General features: G+C 48.9%; 1 protein-coding gene across 1 annotated transcript in view; it reads left to right on the plus strand.

Annotated features, from left to right (window-relative positions):
• LOC142804010 (uncharacterized) overlaps nucleotides 1-15,599 on the plus strand; it is an 89,898-nt gene extending 74,299 nt beyond the window's left edge. Inside the window, exons 2-4 of the mRNA XM_075890476.1 lie at nucleotides 6,457-6,600; nucleotides 8,276-9,415; nucleotides 12,978-15,599. Of these exons, the coding sequence (XP_075746591.1) occupies nucleotides 6,457-6,600; nucleotides 8,276-9,415; nucleotides 12,978-13,132 (1,439 nt within the window). The 3' untranslated portion in view covers nucleotides 13,133-15,599. The remainder of the gene's footprint in view (nucleotides 1-6,456; nucleotides 6,601-8,275; nucleotides 9,416-12,977) is intronic.
• Nucleotides 15,600-16,363: the final 764 nt, after the last annotated feature.

Raw genomic sequence — 16,363 nt, forward strand, 5'->3', positions numbered from 1 at the left:
TTGTTACGAGTAACTTGTTTAATGAGCTATTTGCAGCGCAGAGAACCCGACGAGCAAGATGGCGTCAGACCAGCATCCAACGGAAAAACCCACTTCGTCCTCCTCTTTCATGCAGCCGTGTTTAGCGGCTGTTTTGTATCATAACCCCCGGTGCTAAATTTACGCAGATGATGTCGAAGGGGGGTAATAGGGCTTTAGCCGAGCCACGTGAACGGTGTCGCTCGGAGCTGACGATGACTTTGTTGGATCGGTTGGAACAATCTCGTACGTGACGTCTGTCACTTGGCGGACGATACGGAATGGTCCAATGTAGGGCGACAACAGTTTTTCCTACATTCCCACACGCCAAGTAGGTGACCAGAAGCGCACGAGAGAACCCGGAGAAAAGTGCACGTTCCTATGGTGAGAATTATAGAGCTGTTGTTGGCGCACCTGTGAAGCCTGTAGACGGTTACGGGCGACTTGGCGCGCGTGGTCGGCGCGGGCAATGGCTTCACCAGCATATTCAGTGGCCGCAGGTAGTAACGTGTCTAAAGGTAGAGTTGGGTCCCGGCCATATAGTAGATAGAAGGGCGAATATCTGGCAGTGTTGTGACGAGATGAGTTGTAGGCGAACGTCACATACGGCAAATGAATGTCAAAATCATGGTGGTCTGGCGCAACGTATTTGGCAAGCATATCGGTTAGGGTCCTGTTAAGGCGCTCCGTGAGGCAATTTGACTGGGGATGGTACGAAGTAGTAAATTTGTGCTTGGTATAGCAAGACCTCAGAATTTCATGAACGACAGCTGATAAGAACGTGCGGCCACGGTCGGTGAGAAGTTGACGGGGAGCACCGTGCACTAATATTATGTCGTACAGCAGAAAGTCCGCAACGTCGGTAGCACAGCTGGTCGGGAGTGCTCGTGTGATTGCGTACCGCGTCGCGTAGTCCACGGCAACAGCAATCCATTTATTTCCGGCTGTGGAGAGTGGAAAAGCGCCCAACAGGTCGAGACCAACTCGAAAGAAGGGCTCGTTGGGAACGTCGATCGGCTGAAAGTAGCCGGCTGGGAGGGCAGACGGCGTTTTGCGACGCTGACAGGGCTCACAAGTGGCGACATAGCGTCGAACAGAGCGGGCAAGTCCAGGCCAAAAAAACCGACGTCGTACCCGATCGTATGTGCGAGAAACGCCCAAATGGCCCGTCATGGGAGCGTCATGAAGTTGATGCAGGACAGTGGAACGCAGGTGCGCTGGGATGACAGGAAGTAAGTCTGATCCGAAGAAATCAAGGTTGCGGCAATATAGGATCACGGCTTTCACCAAAAAACATTCGTAGGGACGGGTCGCGAGGCGTTGACTCCAGTTTGTCAATGATGGCTCGTAAAGAAGCATCCCGACGTTGCTCTTCGCCAATGTTTAACAGCTGCGACACGGAAAAAACGTCTGTTATAGCGTCAGTATCGGTTGCTTCGCCAACAAGGTAGCGGGATAAACAATCCGCATCCTGATGTAATCGCCCTGTTTTGTATATTACAGAGAACGTGTACTTTTGAAGGCGCAGAGCCCAACGAGCGAGACGTCCCGGGGGGTCCTTCAGGGAGGCTAGCCAGCAGAGCGCGTGATGATCCGTGACAACACGGAATGAGCGCCCGTACAGGTATGGGCGAAACTTGGCGACTGCCCATACAAGGGCGAGGCACTCGCGCTTCGTGATGAATAGTTGCGCTCGGCTGGAGATAGCAGTCGACTTGTGTAGGCTATAACACGGTCGTGTCCGCGTTGTTGCTGCAATAGCACAGCTCCTATGCCGTGTCCACTGGCGTCCGTGTGAACCTCGGTTGGCGTTAATGGATCAAAGTGAGCCAAGATTGGTGGCGTTGTAAGCAATGTCGTAAGTTGCGAAAACGATGACGCTTGGTCATGGCCCCAGGTAAACGAGGCGTCTTTCTTCAAGAGGTCTGTGAGTGGGCGTGCAATGGTCGCAAAGTCCTTAACAAAGCGTCTGAAATATGAGCACAACCTCACAGAACGGCGGACATCCTTTGTGGTCTTCGGAACGGGAAAGTTCGTGACTGCGCGAATTTTCTCTGGATCTGGACGCACGCCTTGAGCATCGACAAGGTGACCGAGCACGGAGATTTGACAACGAGCGAAGCGACACTTGGAGGCGTTAAGCTGGAGTCCGGCTCGACGAAAAACGTCCAGAATAGCTGACAAACGATCAAGATGCGAGTCGAATGTGGGCGAAAAGACAATAGCATCGTCAAGGTAACACAAGCAGGTGGACCATTTCTGCCCTTGGAGCAATGAGTCCATCATTCTTTCAAATGTGGCTGGTGCAATGCAGGGTCCAAAGGGCATCACCTTAAACTGATAAAGACCATCAGGAGTGATGAATGCAGTCTTCTCACGGTCCATCTCGTCGACGGCTATCTGCCAGTACCCTGATCGAAGGTCAATAGTTGAAAAATAAGTGGCACCGTACAGGCAGTCGAGGGCGTTGTCGATGCGAGGTAAAGGATAAACGTCTTTTTTGGTACTTTTGTTAAGGTGACGGTAATTGACACAAAAGCGCCATGTTCCATCTTTCTTTTTAACAAGGACGACTGGAGAAGCCCAGGGGCTGCATGAAGGCTCGATAATGTTTTTCGTAAGCATTTTGCCGACTTTATGTTGTAATATTGCACGCTCCGACGCCGACACACGGTAGGGGCGTCGGTGAAGGGGGGTTGCATGGCCAGTATTTATGCGATGGGTGACAATGGTCGTTTAGCCCAAAGAGTTCCTGGCAAAGTCTAAAATGCTACGATAGCCCTCAAGAACGTGGCAAAGCGCTGCAGCTTGCTCAGACGTGAGGTCCGATGACACCATTCGCTCGATGTCGGCGCCCCAAGAACGTGATGGAGTGGAACCACTGACTGAGCTGCAGCAATCGTCAACTCTGAAGGGCTCGACATGGTCATCTTGGAGAGCAGTAATTTTGGCCAGGGAGATACCCTGTGGCAGAACTTGGGTGGTGAGTGAAAAGTTGACCAGTGGAAGGAAGGTGCGGTTTCTCTTAATCGTCAGAATCATATGCGGCACAGCAACCCCATGCGTAAGCATCACTGCAGGAATTGGGGCCACCATGTAATCACCACCAGGTACTGGCGGCGTGGAGGATAAGTCGACATGTGTGACAGAGTTAGGAGGGGGGCGCGTGAAATCAATGCAGCAGAGGCTGGTTTGCGGTGGGCTGGTCGGGTCGGAAAAGAGGGGTAAATCGAGATTGAGAGAGTCAGCTGAACAGTCTATGAGGGCAGAGTGCGTGGCTAGAAAATCCATACCGAGTATGAGTTCATGAGGGCAATGTTCGATAACGACGAAAAGAACGAAAGTGCTTCTCTCCCCAATAGACACTCGCGCAGAGCACATGCCGAGAATTGCGGCAGTTCCTCCATCGGCGACTCGTGCAGATCGGTTGAGGGCGGGCGTGACAACTTTTCTAAGTCGGCGGCGAAGGTTAGCACTCATAATGGACACATGTGTGCCAGTATCTATCAATGCACTGACACGAACATTGTCGACAGTAACGTCCAAAAGGTTCCGGTTCGTTGTTAATGTTAATCGAGGATTTCTTACGAAGGTCGTCAACGCAGCTCCACCACCATAATCTGCACGGTGTGGTTTTCCGGTCGGAGATGCTGCGAATAGGTCGGGGAGGCAGCACGGCGTTGTGGGGGCGACCGGGACTGACGACGAGCAGGGGACGGTGACTGGTCGTAGCGAGGTCTGCTCAGAGGAGCTGTAGGAGCGGAAAATGGGGTCGGCGTTGATGGAGAAGTGGTGGGGACGCCTGGCAAGCAGAAGTGGTGTGATACTGAGGTGCATAATGGGACGGTGGAGCCCAGCGGCTGCGGCAGTGACGAGTGATATGACCAACGCGTCGACAGTTAAAACATATGGGCCTGTCATCAAGAGTACGCCATTCGGACGGATTGCGTTGTATGCGAGGTGCAGAAGGGGTACGATAAGAAGGCTCAGCAGAGTATACGGTAGGAACAGGATGTAGGCCGACATTCGATAGCTCTTGACGAACGACCGCTTGTATTAAAGAGATCGTGGTCGGGGAAGGCGCAGGCGTCGGTAATGGCGTGGCTACCGGTTGTGCTGCCTCGACCTCTCGACGAATGGTGCGTGTAAGGTTGTCACATCGAGGGGCCTGGTGGAAGGCATCGTCACACGAAGAAGTGGCCGCTGTGTTCGGAAGGCGCACGATGCTTTCGGCTACGCGGCGGGCTTTAGCTTGTTCGAGACGTCGGCATTCTTTAAGGATTGTGTCGATGCTCGAGACGTTGTTAAAAACCAACAGGCTGAAAGCATCGTCAGCAATGCCTTTCAAGACGTGGTTAACCTTTTCGTCTTCCGACATGGACTGGTCGGCCTTCGAACAAAGGGCCAAGACGTCAAGAATGTAAGAGACGTATGATTCGGTAGAAGACTGAGCCCGTGTGGCAAGAGTCTTCTTCGCAGCGAGCTGACGACGAGATGAATCGCCAAACAGGTCCCGTATTTTTTCTTTGAAGAGATCCCAGCTCGTTATGTCGGCTTCGTGGCTTTCAAACCATGTTCGCGGAGTGCCATCCAGGTAGAAAAGCACGTTGGCGAGCATGAGCGTGGGATCCCATCGGTGAGTAGCACTGACGCGCTCGTACCGCTTCAGCCAAGTGTCGAGATCGATCGTACCATCACCGGAGAAAGTGCCGGGATCCCGGAGGTGCGGGAGTGTGACGTAAGTGGTGGCTTGGACTGATGAGGGCGGCGTAGAGGAAGTACCAGCAGTCGAAGCAGTCGAAAGGTCGCCGATGTTGCGACCACTGCGCGTCTCCATCGAGGTACGGGGGTCGTCCACCTCCACCAATAATGTTACGAGTAACTTGTTTAATGAGCTATTTACAGCGCAGAGAACCCGACGAGCAAGATGGCGTCAGACCAGCATCCAACGGAAAAACCCACTTCGTCCTCCTCTTTCATGCAGCCGTGTTTAGCGGCTGTTTTGTATCAATATATATTGCGTTTGTTTTTCTCTCATTACGGCTGTCTTATGATTAGTGTAATGAAGAGCCAGAGGGGTTCTCGCATTGGATGTAAGCTGAAGTTCGCAAAGACGAGGTCCATACACGTCCCCCCTTGGCCCCTGGTTGTTCTTACAACAACACGGATACACGGTTGAGAAACGTGCATGAGTGCAGAAGACAGGAAACGTGCATGAGTGCGTTAGCCACAAAACAAAGTACACCTAATGCCTTAAATATGTGTACCGGGTACCTCGCTTATCAACAGAATGATAAATGGTGTAATGAAAGCTTCATCGCCATGACGTCTAGTGACTACCTTGCATGCGTTGTGTCGCGATGGCAGAAAAAGAATGTATGATCTGAAACGCGCTTGTTCTTCATTATCATCAGTGACATCGTCATCGATGGACGACGGCTGACACTGGAGCTGGCAATCGGCAGTTTAAATCATTATTTAGCTAACTAACAGTCGTAGGCATTAAAAATGCAGACAGTATTGGGAAAGCTTACTGTCTATGCGGCACATACGTTCTATTGGGTATGTGCCATGGCTCGACCAGTACAATTAGAGATTAGAGATAAAAATTAACAATTAAGCAATTAGAGATAACAAATAAAAAAGGAGGAATGAAGTGGAGCGACATCCAATACAAGACATGGATTTAGTGTTTTTTTTTTTCAAAGCACTTCGGAAAATTTTGTGCCTCCGGTATAACACCCACTTAACGCGCAGACAGCCTGGGTTCAACCCTCACTCGGCTCACTCGCTGGATTCCCTGCCGACCGGTTGTGCCCCCGTAATCTCCGACGGCAGCGCAGCTCTGGCCGACTGGACTCGCCCTACGCCATCTCCTGTCGCCGACAAGAGCTCTCGCCAGTGGAGCCCCATCCTCGGACTCCTGCGACCGTCTCCATCTTTCCTATGTTCTTCTCACTTCCGTCGTTTGCTGTCCTGGCGATTCGCTCTCTCCTTCCTCTCTCTCTATCTCTTTACCTTTTAATCCTATTGTTTTAATCCCTCCTTTACCACACCCGCCGTGAGCTACTGTTGAGGCGTCGTCCCCCTGAGAGACCGTTATGGGGCTCACTTCTCTCTTCTTTTCATTTACAATCACTCCCTCTCGTCACACAGACCCGAAAATTTCTATTATTTTTCCTTCATTTGCGTTTTTTTCAAGTCATGTATAAAATAAAGATTTTCTCTCACAAACAACGACGCTGACGGTGAAACTTCTGCGAAACGAGCTCTTTAACGCTATCACAGCAGTACAACTGTGTATGGTTTATTAGCCAGTTGTTCTGTATGTAAAAAACTAATCCAGAAGTAAGCCCAAAAATAATTATGTGGAATACGGTAGTAACCGCCTACTCCTGACGTGGTTTCTGAAATCATTATCGGGGGCGTTTGATGCAGGTTTCGTGGTCACAGTGCTTCGCAGCAGAATCCACGTCTTCTACGTCACACTTTTTGCGGCTATTCTGTGCTGTGCTGGTCTTGTAGGCGCAGCTTTTGCACCAGACATGAAGTGGATGAGTGTCATGCTCGGCGGAGTCTACGGTGAGTGTGGCATGTAGTATACTATAATACATATACCTCTTGCAGAGGGTTTCGCGTAAGTAGAAGCGAATTAAAGAAAATGGAAGATCCTTGAACCTTCGCCTTTAGGGTTGAACGCGATAGCGATATCCCGTTCCTATAGTGTACTTCAAACACTTACATGAAATTTTTTCAAACTTCCTATGCACCCTTTACGTGAGAAGAGTGAGCAAGAGCGGTGCGAAAGAGGGAGGAGCGTCTCGTAGGAGAGAATAAAGCCTAGTAAATGAAGGAGCCGGGTAAGAGGAGTGAGAAACTCTGCTGAGCGAAGTTGTAGTTGTGGTATCGCGCGTTCCTGAGTGTGCTTTGTACGCACATGAAAGTCGCTGCCACGGAAAGTTACGTGATATGCCGCGTACATGCGATGTCGGATACCCTAATGGTGTGTGCTGCTTGAGCGGTAGGAAAGAAACCGACGTGGCTCTCCATTGGGCGTCGCAAAATGAACCCCTACGCTTGAGGTGGCTGAGTGCCTTGCCTCTGCGCCAGCGCGCGAAACAGCTAAGTGTCTGCCCGCTGCAATTTCTTGCGGAAAATTACGGGATTAAACGCGACTTGGACAACAATGTGTCCTTCTGAGCAGTGCTCTCTGGTGTTGGCGGTCACGCAGTAGAGAGAGGCAACGTTGGGTATGGCAACTGCAACGTCAGAAAGCCTGTTCAGTAGGGTGATTTAAAGTGCCCTAACGTCGTGCGGACCACTAAAACAGGCTGATATTTAAATACAAGCATTTGCCTGGCCCGAAAGTGTCACTACAAGATTTCTGGACCGTTACTCCAACAAGCAATGTAGGCTAAATATTAGAAATCTCAGGTTCTAGCTTTGCACATTCATCAGGATATTTTGAAGGTGCATTCGAGTACGTTTTCGGCATTACTATAATTTATGCTGAGAAGTATGAGTTGCTACTGACTGTAGATTGTGGAGGTTTGAAACGAAGAAAAGTGCACGCCTATATTTCGCGCATTCTTATAATGCAGAAAAAGTTATCAAACTCGCAATAAAACCTACTGCATATTTAGGATCAACATTGAAAAATAGGTATCGATGGACACTTTCGGAGCTGCAGGTTACATATGAATAATCGTTCAGCCAACTGAGAGTGCGAGCGAACACACACCCAAGAAGCAGAGAGGCAAACAGCACGGACGCTATCTATCCTGTTGCATATCCTGTTACATATAAAAACCTGTTATTCTGTTATTACCAGGTATATCCTGTTACATATGAATATTTTTTATGTTCGCAGGTGCCTAACCTGAATTAGAGAGTAAATACTAAAAAGTAATGACGTAAATATCTGGTGTCGTTGTAATTCTTGCTCTATTAGGCAGCCGTAAAAATGATTGGACTGTTATTGCTAAATGTGATCTTAGACTGTTAGGACCATGATGGGTATACAGCAAGAATTTGATAATTTATGAAGCAGCTGACTAAAGTAACGTAAATATATGCCTATGAGATGAATGGCGTTACTAAGAATTCTCCGAAACCAAGTTTTTTTGTTTGTAACAATAATGGCAAAATTTGTCTGTTAGTACGTCTAGCTTTGAAAATATTTTTAATAGTGGTACTGAAGCCAACACAAAACGGGAGCATTAGCATTTCCTAATATTTTTTTTTTTTACTTTTACAGGCACAGGCTCTGGAGCTTCGATCATTTCGTTCACAGTGTTCACGATGTTGTACTTCGATAAGTACAGAGCCACGGCCACATCCTGCAAGTACATCGGCTGGGCCGCATCTGGACTAGCTGGACCCCTAGTTTTCTCAGCGGCCGTAGTAAATTACGGCTTGTCAGGAAGTCTACTTATCGTTGCAGCGATCGGATTGAATGCCCTGCCACTGGATATGTTCCTCCGCCGACCCCGACCACTTGTGTTCAAGTTTCCTTGTAGCGAATCACGCAACCTTTCATCTGAAAAGGGCGAAACTGGGAATGCTTTGACGCGAAATACGATTGATACGAGTGCACCTCAGGAAAACTTAAAGAACGCGCGTCCACTTCACTGTCTGCTGAAGTGGAAACCGGGTTTTAATGCGCAGGTAGAAAGTATGGAACCTACAAAGACTTCCCGTGGCGGCATGACTTCAACTTACGAGAAAGGCGAAATAAGGACTTCACAAACGTCACTGCAAGCAATACCCTCAACGAGCCTCCGGAGAACCTCTGATGGCAATGGTGAATCCCGAAATGGGAATGGCGACTATGAATCAAGTTGTCATCCCCGCAGCACGCACGTTTCTCACGGAAAGAAGAAGTCTTCAGATCAGCAGATGGCACCCTCCAAGTCAAGCAAAAGTATCTTGGAGCAATTGACAATATTTCGCAAGCTCGCTTTTTATGTACTCATCGTTGTGTATGCCCTAGCTGATTGCGCCATATCCATGCACACTACGACCGTAGTTGACTATGGTCGCGATAAAGGTTCTCCACTCGAGAAGGCCAAGTTAACAATAACGTATAATGCAGCGGGTCTGTTTGTAGGAAGGACTGTGTTGCCGTTTGCCTCGGACAACGTGGCCAACAGCCGGTGCGGGTTTGCCGTCGCGTGCTTCGTTGGTGCCGGTCTGTTGTTGGCGCTCATGTCAGTCGTGCAGTCACTACCTGCTTTCGTTGCATTGAACCTGCTGTTAGGAGTGTGTCAAGGGTTCGTGACTTGCATTCGAAGCGTCCTGGTCAACGATTACTGTGGAGTGGAGCGGCTGCCTACGTTCTTCGGAATTCTCGGAATAGCTCTTGTGCCACTGTCGTTTAGTGGACCAACAATTATAGGTGAGTGGAGCCAGCATAATGCGAATTTGCTGACTTGTGATGAACCTTAGCTCAATAACGTGAAAACTAACGTACCAGCGAATACATGTACGCAAGAAAAAAATGGGTGTAACACAAACACTAAACTTTCGATTGCGATTTATGAAAACAACGCTGCCGCACGAAACATCCCGTGAATGCCCAGCCTCACGTCCTCCACCAACACTGGAGGAAAAGAGCATAAGTGGGTAAATAAATATGACACTTTACGTATTTTTGTGGCAGGAAATGAGGATGCGTATGCTTAGTGTGGAAACGTTCCTTCTATAAAGCACAGTTGAAAGCCCAGCCAGTGGAGTGACATGTCTATGGAGCCAATGGAGACAGCAATTTGGAAGCGATGGTAGGTAGCGCCGTTTGGGTTTTGTAGGGAATTGTAAAAAGACTGTGAAATGACAATTTCACTAATAGGTGAAAAAGGTTTCGTTACCTTCTACACGAAAAAAAAATGCCGCCATATCCACGAAGTGAATGATGATGAGTGGGCGAAGCTCCGGAGGTAAACCTGGTAAACCACGAATCCTCCGTACATTTTGCCCACTCGATTTTATTGCAACGCTCCCCCTAGCGTACGTCGCCGCACTATATCGAACGATGACACGCGCCATATGTGGCATCATTCCTATTTTATAACACCTCGCATCTTTCATAATCAACTACACGTACCGCCGTCTAGTTTATAACATCTTGCATCTTTTGGACGGACGGACGGACGGACGGATGGGCGGACGGACGGACGGACGGACGGACGGATGGATGGACGGACGGACGGATGGATGGATGGACGGATGGATGGATGAACGGACGGACGGACGGACGGACGGATGGATGGATGGATGGATGGATGGACGGACGGACGGACGGATGGACGGATGGACGGATGGACGGACGGATGGGCGGACGGACGGACGGACGGATGGACGGACGGACGGATGGACGGATGGATGGACGGACGGACGGACGGACGGATGGATGGACGGACGGACGGATGGACGGACGGACGGATGGATGGACGGATGGATGGATGGATGGATGGATGGATGGATGGATGGATGGATGGATGGATGGACGGACGGACGGACGGATGGACGGATGAACGGATGGATATGGCTGTACCCTTTAGATCGGGCGGTGGCTAGCGTAATACTTAGAACTGAACGAGAGGTGGCTACATATAGGGGACGCACAGCCCACGCCTTAAGGAGCTTCGCTCCTAATATATTTTTGAACCAAATATAACTAAGAATATTGTTTGTATAATTTATATATGCGTATAAAATTAAATGGGTTTCAAAAGCACCAGGGTGTTTTGATATGGCGGCTGGCCTTCCGCATAGCAGACGACATCGTCATCGTCTGCTTCTGCGTCATGGCTGACCGCGGCTCGTTGTATTAGCCCTCTTTCTCAATTTTTATCGTTTCCACATACTACATTGCAGTAAACTGCGCAACATAAGCTCATAAATATCTTGCATACTTACTTTAGTAAGTTGTGATGCCGCGTACAGGCCGAGCGAAATAACAACGCCGGTCACACAAGCTTGCAACAATGAATAGTTTTATTGCAAGTCAATCGATCGATGTTTACACAAAATAAAGGTCACGTAAGTGACATTTTAGTAACAATATGCATGAATCAGTGTTCATGTGCAAAGAAGGTATACGTACTACGCATAGCCCCAACGCAGATGCCCGGAGCACAGAAGCTGTCCAGCACTGGCTGATATATCCATCGCACTGCATGAAACCTTCGCTGCAGTAAGTAAAGGCGTACCGCTCACGCCCCTGTACTTGTGTAGCTCAAGATTTCGCAACAACTCGTCGACAGTATGCGGTAAACTTTCTGTAATTGGCATCAACATAATTGCGTGCCTTTCACGAGCAGTGTGGCGAGACTGTTTGTTTCCTGGTCCGCACTGCCAACTAAAGTGACTCACTTTCCAATTTTCTACGCTTTCGCACTTTGAAAACATCTGAATGCCCAAAATAAATTAGGAACAGTTTTTTATGCTTACCATTCCGAAGTCATACAAATAAAATTGTCGAAAAAAAAGGCTTCGTTCGGTTTGGTATACCTATGGCCACAGAGTTTCTCAAAATTAACTAGAGGGCACTCTGGCGCTGCGATCGTTCAGCGACCATGGGAATGATGGGTAGTACACACATTTTCCTAGTCTTCGTACTTGCGGGCGGCGAATCGTACTTGCGGCTTCGTTTATTGCTGTGTTTCGATTTTGTTTTGAAAGAAAGATTCAACCTTTTAAACTTCGTGACCCAATTTGGAACGGTAAGTCTAAATGAATAAAGGGGTGAAGCGCAACCGCTGAACATTTGCTGACTTTTGTTTCATGAGAAAACAGCTTCAAGCCACACGAACACACACGGAGCCAAAATCTGGCCAGAAGTACGAAGTTTAGACAAATCTGTGTACTACCCATCATTCCCATGCTCGCTGAAGCGCCGTGTGTTGCAGCTCCCATAGACACTAGCGCCAGAGTTCCCTCTAGTAAGTATTGTGGGAAACTCTATGCCTACGGCGGCCAGGTGCGCTGTCGTCGTTTCGATGGTGGCTACTCCTCACGCAGTGGCTGAGAATCTCACAACATGTCATGGGCCTGGCCCAGCGTTCATCCGTGGCTGACGCCTTTTTTTTTTTTTGCGTACGTGTCCTGTGTATTCAGTGGTACCCCTATTTTAATGTTTAAAATGCGCCATCTAGCTCGAGAAAGGGGTTTTCACGTGAAATAATCTGCTGCCACTGGCAGCCTGAAGCTTCAAGCTGCGAATACGAGCACAGTTATGGACAAATGCTGAGGTTTTATTCCTGCAGCATTCTTTTGAAAGCATTTCAGGAGAATGGTTGGTGCTTAGGATAAGAGGCAGCTAGGCGGGTGCGCTTTATTGGTGAAAACAGCCCACACACTCCGGGAAAAACTCAACGGACGTATTCGAGCAGTTTGCTCAGTCGCTTGCTTTCACCAACAATTTGATATTACCTCCAATTAAAATAGCTTTAGTAAGTACACACAAAGGGTGTATGCCGAAAGCTCACCTTTCGAGTACGAGATCTCGGTATATCAAAAATCCGGCAACACATTCCATTCATGTCTCAGCAGTGTAATGAAAAGTGAATAAAGCACACATTTCCAAGTTTATATATTTTTCAACCTTGATAAATTGAGCAGTCAGCTGCGTCCGGTGTAATATTCTTATATTGAATTCAATGAAAAATGGTGCTCAGCCAAACTTCCGCCTTCTACTTAGGTATCTGCTTTTTTGTGTGTAAAGGTGCAGAGGTTCCTAAACGAACTGGTGCCATTTCATATCTCTGATTGCTCATGTTTGTGCCTCGGCTCTGTCTGCAGTATGGGCTGACGGCTGTGTTTTGCCGAATTTCGAAGCGAATGCTCCTCTATTTCTTTTTTGCAACATTATTGCGTTTCTAAAAGTGCTTTTACCTTGAGTGCTTCAATGCAGTTATAATTTCTTTTTATTCATTTCCACCAACTTGTTTTTGTCGCAGGTTTTTTTCGAGACACTCTCGGGTCGTACGACAACTTCTACCGGATGCTGGGGTCCGTGAATATTTGCATCGCGGCATTGCTGTTCGTTTTGGTGTGGCGTGACAGGAAGCGAAGGAAATCACGGGACTTACCTATTTCTTCCCTGGGAGACTAAATCGAATTGGTTCAAACAAGTTGAGACAACAACTTTTCGCCGTCAGAAGTTTTACTGACATTTTTGAGCATGTAGATAAAGTTTCATTGACACCACGTAAGTTCTTATCTATGCGCGTCCTCAGAGACTTGTTCAGTTGTCTCGCAAAAAGAAATTGTGAAAAAGTTCTCGCGGAGCACGAGAAGTGAACAAAAACATATTTTGATTAGCTTCTGTCTCTAGAAGAGCGTTCGCTTTTTATGGACACACAACAAAAAGGGGAATTGGGCTAGTTGGTTTGTGTTTACTTTGAAGCAGTGCAAAAGGCGAAACATGAAGAATAAGGCTAAACACCCCGTCTACAGCTCTCAGGGTTAGCCATATGTCCCCGCTTGGGAGACGGAAATGAGCACCTTACTTTTTATTTCTCTGGATCGCTGCTACTCTTGCATGTGCCGCCACCAGAGCTGGGCAAAGATACTTTGAAATTGTATCGCGATAAGATACAGGATGCATAAGATACAGGATGCTGAGAAAAAATGTACATTAGATATAGATACAAGATGGCACCGTGAGATTTGCGTCTGATACAATACTTGCCAATTGTATATTAAGATACTTCGATTTCAGTCGCTAATTTGTTGGTATAGACTCCCGTTATGTATTAGCGAATGTCTATGCACAAAACAGTCTGCATAAAATTTCCTAAATGTGGCTACTTCCATTTTATTGAAGCGTTGTATCGTACCTCAAAAGTTTTGTCCTACTTTATCAAAGTAAACTGGTGTTTTCCAAGAAAACTCATTAGGGTTTGTTTTAGCTGCTTAACAGAATGGCTCAGTTAGCATGAGGTATGTAAAACAGGGTGTTGTGTTGTGGCGCAAGTTCTGCGGGGCCTGCAAAGCGCGCAGTGTGTTCTCGACCCACAACTAACGACGCCGATCGGTACCGCAAAGGGAGGCGCGGAAGACCAGCGCATGGGAACAAAGGCGAATCCGTCGTTCACACGGTCAGCATCGTGAAAGCCACCCCCAGTTTGGGAAAAAATTTGAAAAGCTCACAGGGAAGCGCGTCTCAAGAGAACCAGGTCAAGCGCGGTCGTCTGGTTTTAAGTTCATTGTTTGGCACTCACGTGTGCCCTTTGAGAATGCCACGTGGACCCGACCACTGGGCTCACCGTGACATAGTTGTGGTATCCATGCACCCTTTCGTGACAATACTGCTTTCCGAGCATGCGGGTTAGATAGCCCCCCTCTCCTCCTCCCGCTAAACGTCATCACTGAGTGTTCTTGGGATGGCGGGGTGCCTCGCTGTCGAATGCACACATTGTCAGCGCACAGGGCCCGACGGTGTGCTCCCCGCGTCCAAGGCGGCTTCTACAAAGCGACGCTTAGTGCGCAACCTGGGGGAGCTCGAGACTGGGAAACGGCTACCAGCGGATACGCAGGCTAACAGGGGAGAGAGCGTGACGATACGCGTTGAGCAGGGCAATCCCCTCACATGTTGTATTTGTTAACGTGCTTTGCAACGATCCAGTGTCTGTTATGAAACTCTTCCTGCAATTGGTTGTGAGGATGCGAGCCGCCCGTGTTATTGCCTTGTGTGGAGACCATTTGTTTGGATGTGAAATGAGAGCGTAGGTTTGGGCTTTTACCCGGGCAGCCAACTGAGTGCTGCAATAAAACGCCTCTCCACTGGACCACCTCTTCCTTCACGCTGCCACCGAGCACTCGAGTCATCGAGGTGCAGTCATTCCGAACCTTGTTGCGTTTGGTGGGCCACCCTTTTGCCACGGCTGCCAAAACGAAAGAAAGGGAGCCGCCTCATTTTGTGGAGATAAGGAGCAGCGCCAAGACGCCCTGCTGTTTCCGTGTGCTGGGCGCTGCGTAACTGAAATTTCTCTACGGAGCACCTCTGTCCTTCGGGTTCACGCAGAGATGCGACACGTGGCGTCTTCGTGTCCCGGTAAAAGCCACAATGCCGAGCTTCCGCCGATTATGGACGTCGGACCATCACGCTGTGCGTCTCTGACTGATGAGCCGCCGACGCTTAAATCAGCACCAGATGTCCAGGCATAGCCCCTCGGAGGCGCCCAGACCGGGACTGCCGTTCGACAAAGCATGGGTGGTCGGCCCGAGCGGCGAGATGACAGACTCAGTTCACCCTGCTCAAGCAAGATTCGCCGAAGGAGGCAGCATCGCCGGGACCATATACGCGTGTTGGATTTGTGTATGTGTATTTGTTGGGGGTGGTGCCGGCCTAATGACACTCGTGTGTGATGTGGGACATGTTATTGGACAGTGCCATATGGACCTATTCCCCGATCTAGGGATCTCGGGAGATGAGACTGTATTTAATCAGCCCTCGCGGGCTGCTTATTCTGGTTCACGGAGCTTGTTCAATAGACAGCCTTTTTCAATGTAGAGCTTCAGGCCAGAGAGTCCGTGCCATGTAAATAATGTAAATAAATCCTCTCTACGAATTTCAATCTCCTCCTGCCTCGGCATCTTGATGCCGGATCTCCGGTGCCGCAAACCCCGGTCGCAACAACCGCAAACACCTTCCCTTCTTAGCTGTGTAGAAGCTAGCCGAAAAGTAAAGAAAGTTAACTAGCCCTGTAGGCCGGTGTTTCTTACTTGGTTCCTAATTGATAAAGTGAGTGAGTCAGATTGACTTTAATAAACAAATCCTGAGGAGGTTGAGAAGGAACCATTCCGACCCTTAATTCAACCTGGAGGCTCCGCGCAGGATGACGCTGGCAGCCGAAGGCTTGTAGCGATGTCCCGTGCCCTCTGGACCACCTGTAGTTGCTGCTTGTATTCGTTGCTCTTGAAGGCTTCCTGCCAAGCCCCTTGGGTATTTAGTTGTGCTGCGCTGTAGGTAGGGCGCAGCCAAAGCATGTGTTCGAAATTGCAATAGGGATGGTTTCAAAGGGAGCATGTGGGTGGTGTGTCGGGGTCGACTCTGTGTAAGGTGGATGGTGTTATGTACGTACGTGTTTGCAATCTTCCTAGAGTTAGAGCGTGTACTTTGTTAAGTTTTGGGTGTGGTGCAGGGAAGGCACTCTTTGTCCCCGGTAATGTGAAGTGATCTCGTGGTATGTGAGTGCTTTGTCCTGGCTGCAGAGATTCTCGTACCGCCCACTTCTTGAGGGGTCATTGTCCGCGGCGTGGCGTGTGAGGTCACGCATCAGGCGGTTGACCTGTGAGAATTTTTTATCTACTGGCGTAAACAATCCGTTAGCTACGTATA

This window comes from Rhipicephalus microplus, chromosome 3, assembly GCF_043290135.1.
Source record: "Rhipicephalus microplus isolate Deutch F79 chromosome 3, USDA_Rmic, whole genome shotgun sequence".
NCBI lineage: Eukaryota > Metazoa > Arthropoda > Arachnida > Ixodida > Ixodidae > Rhipicephalus > Rhipicephalus microplus.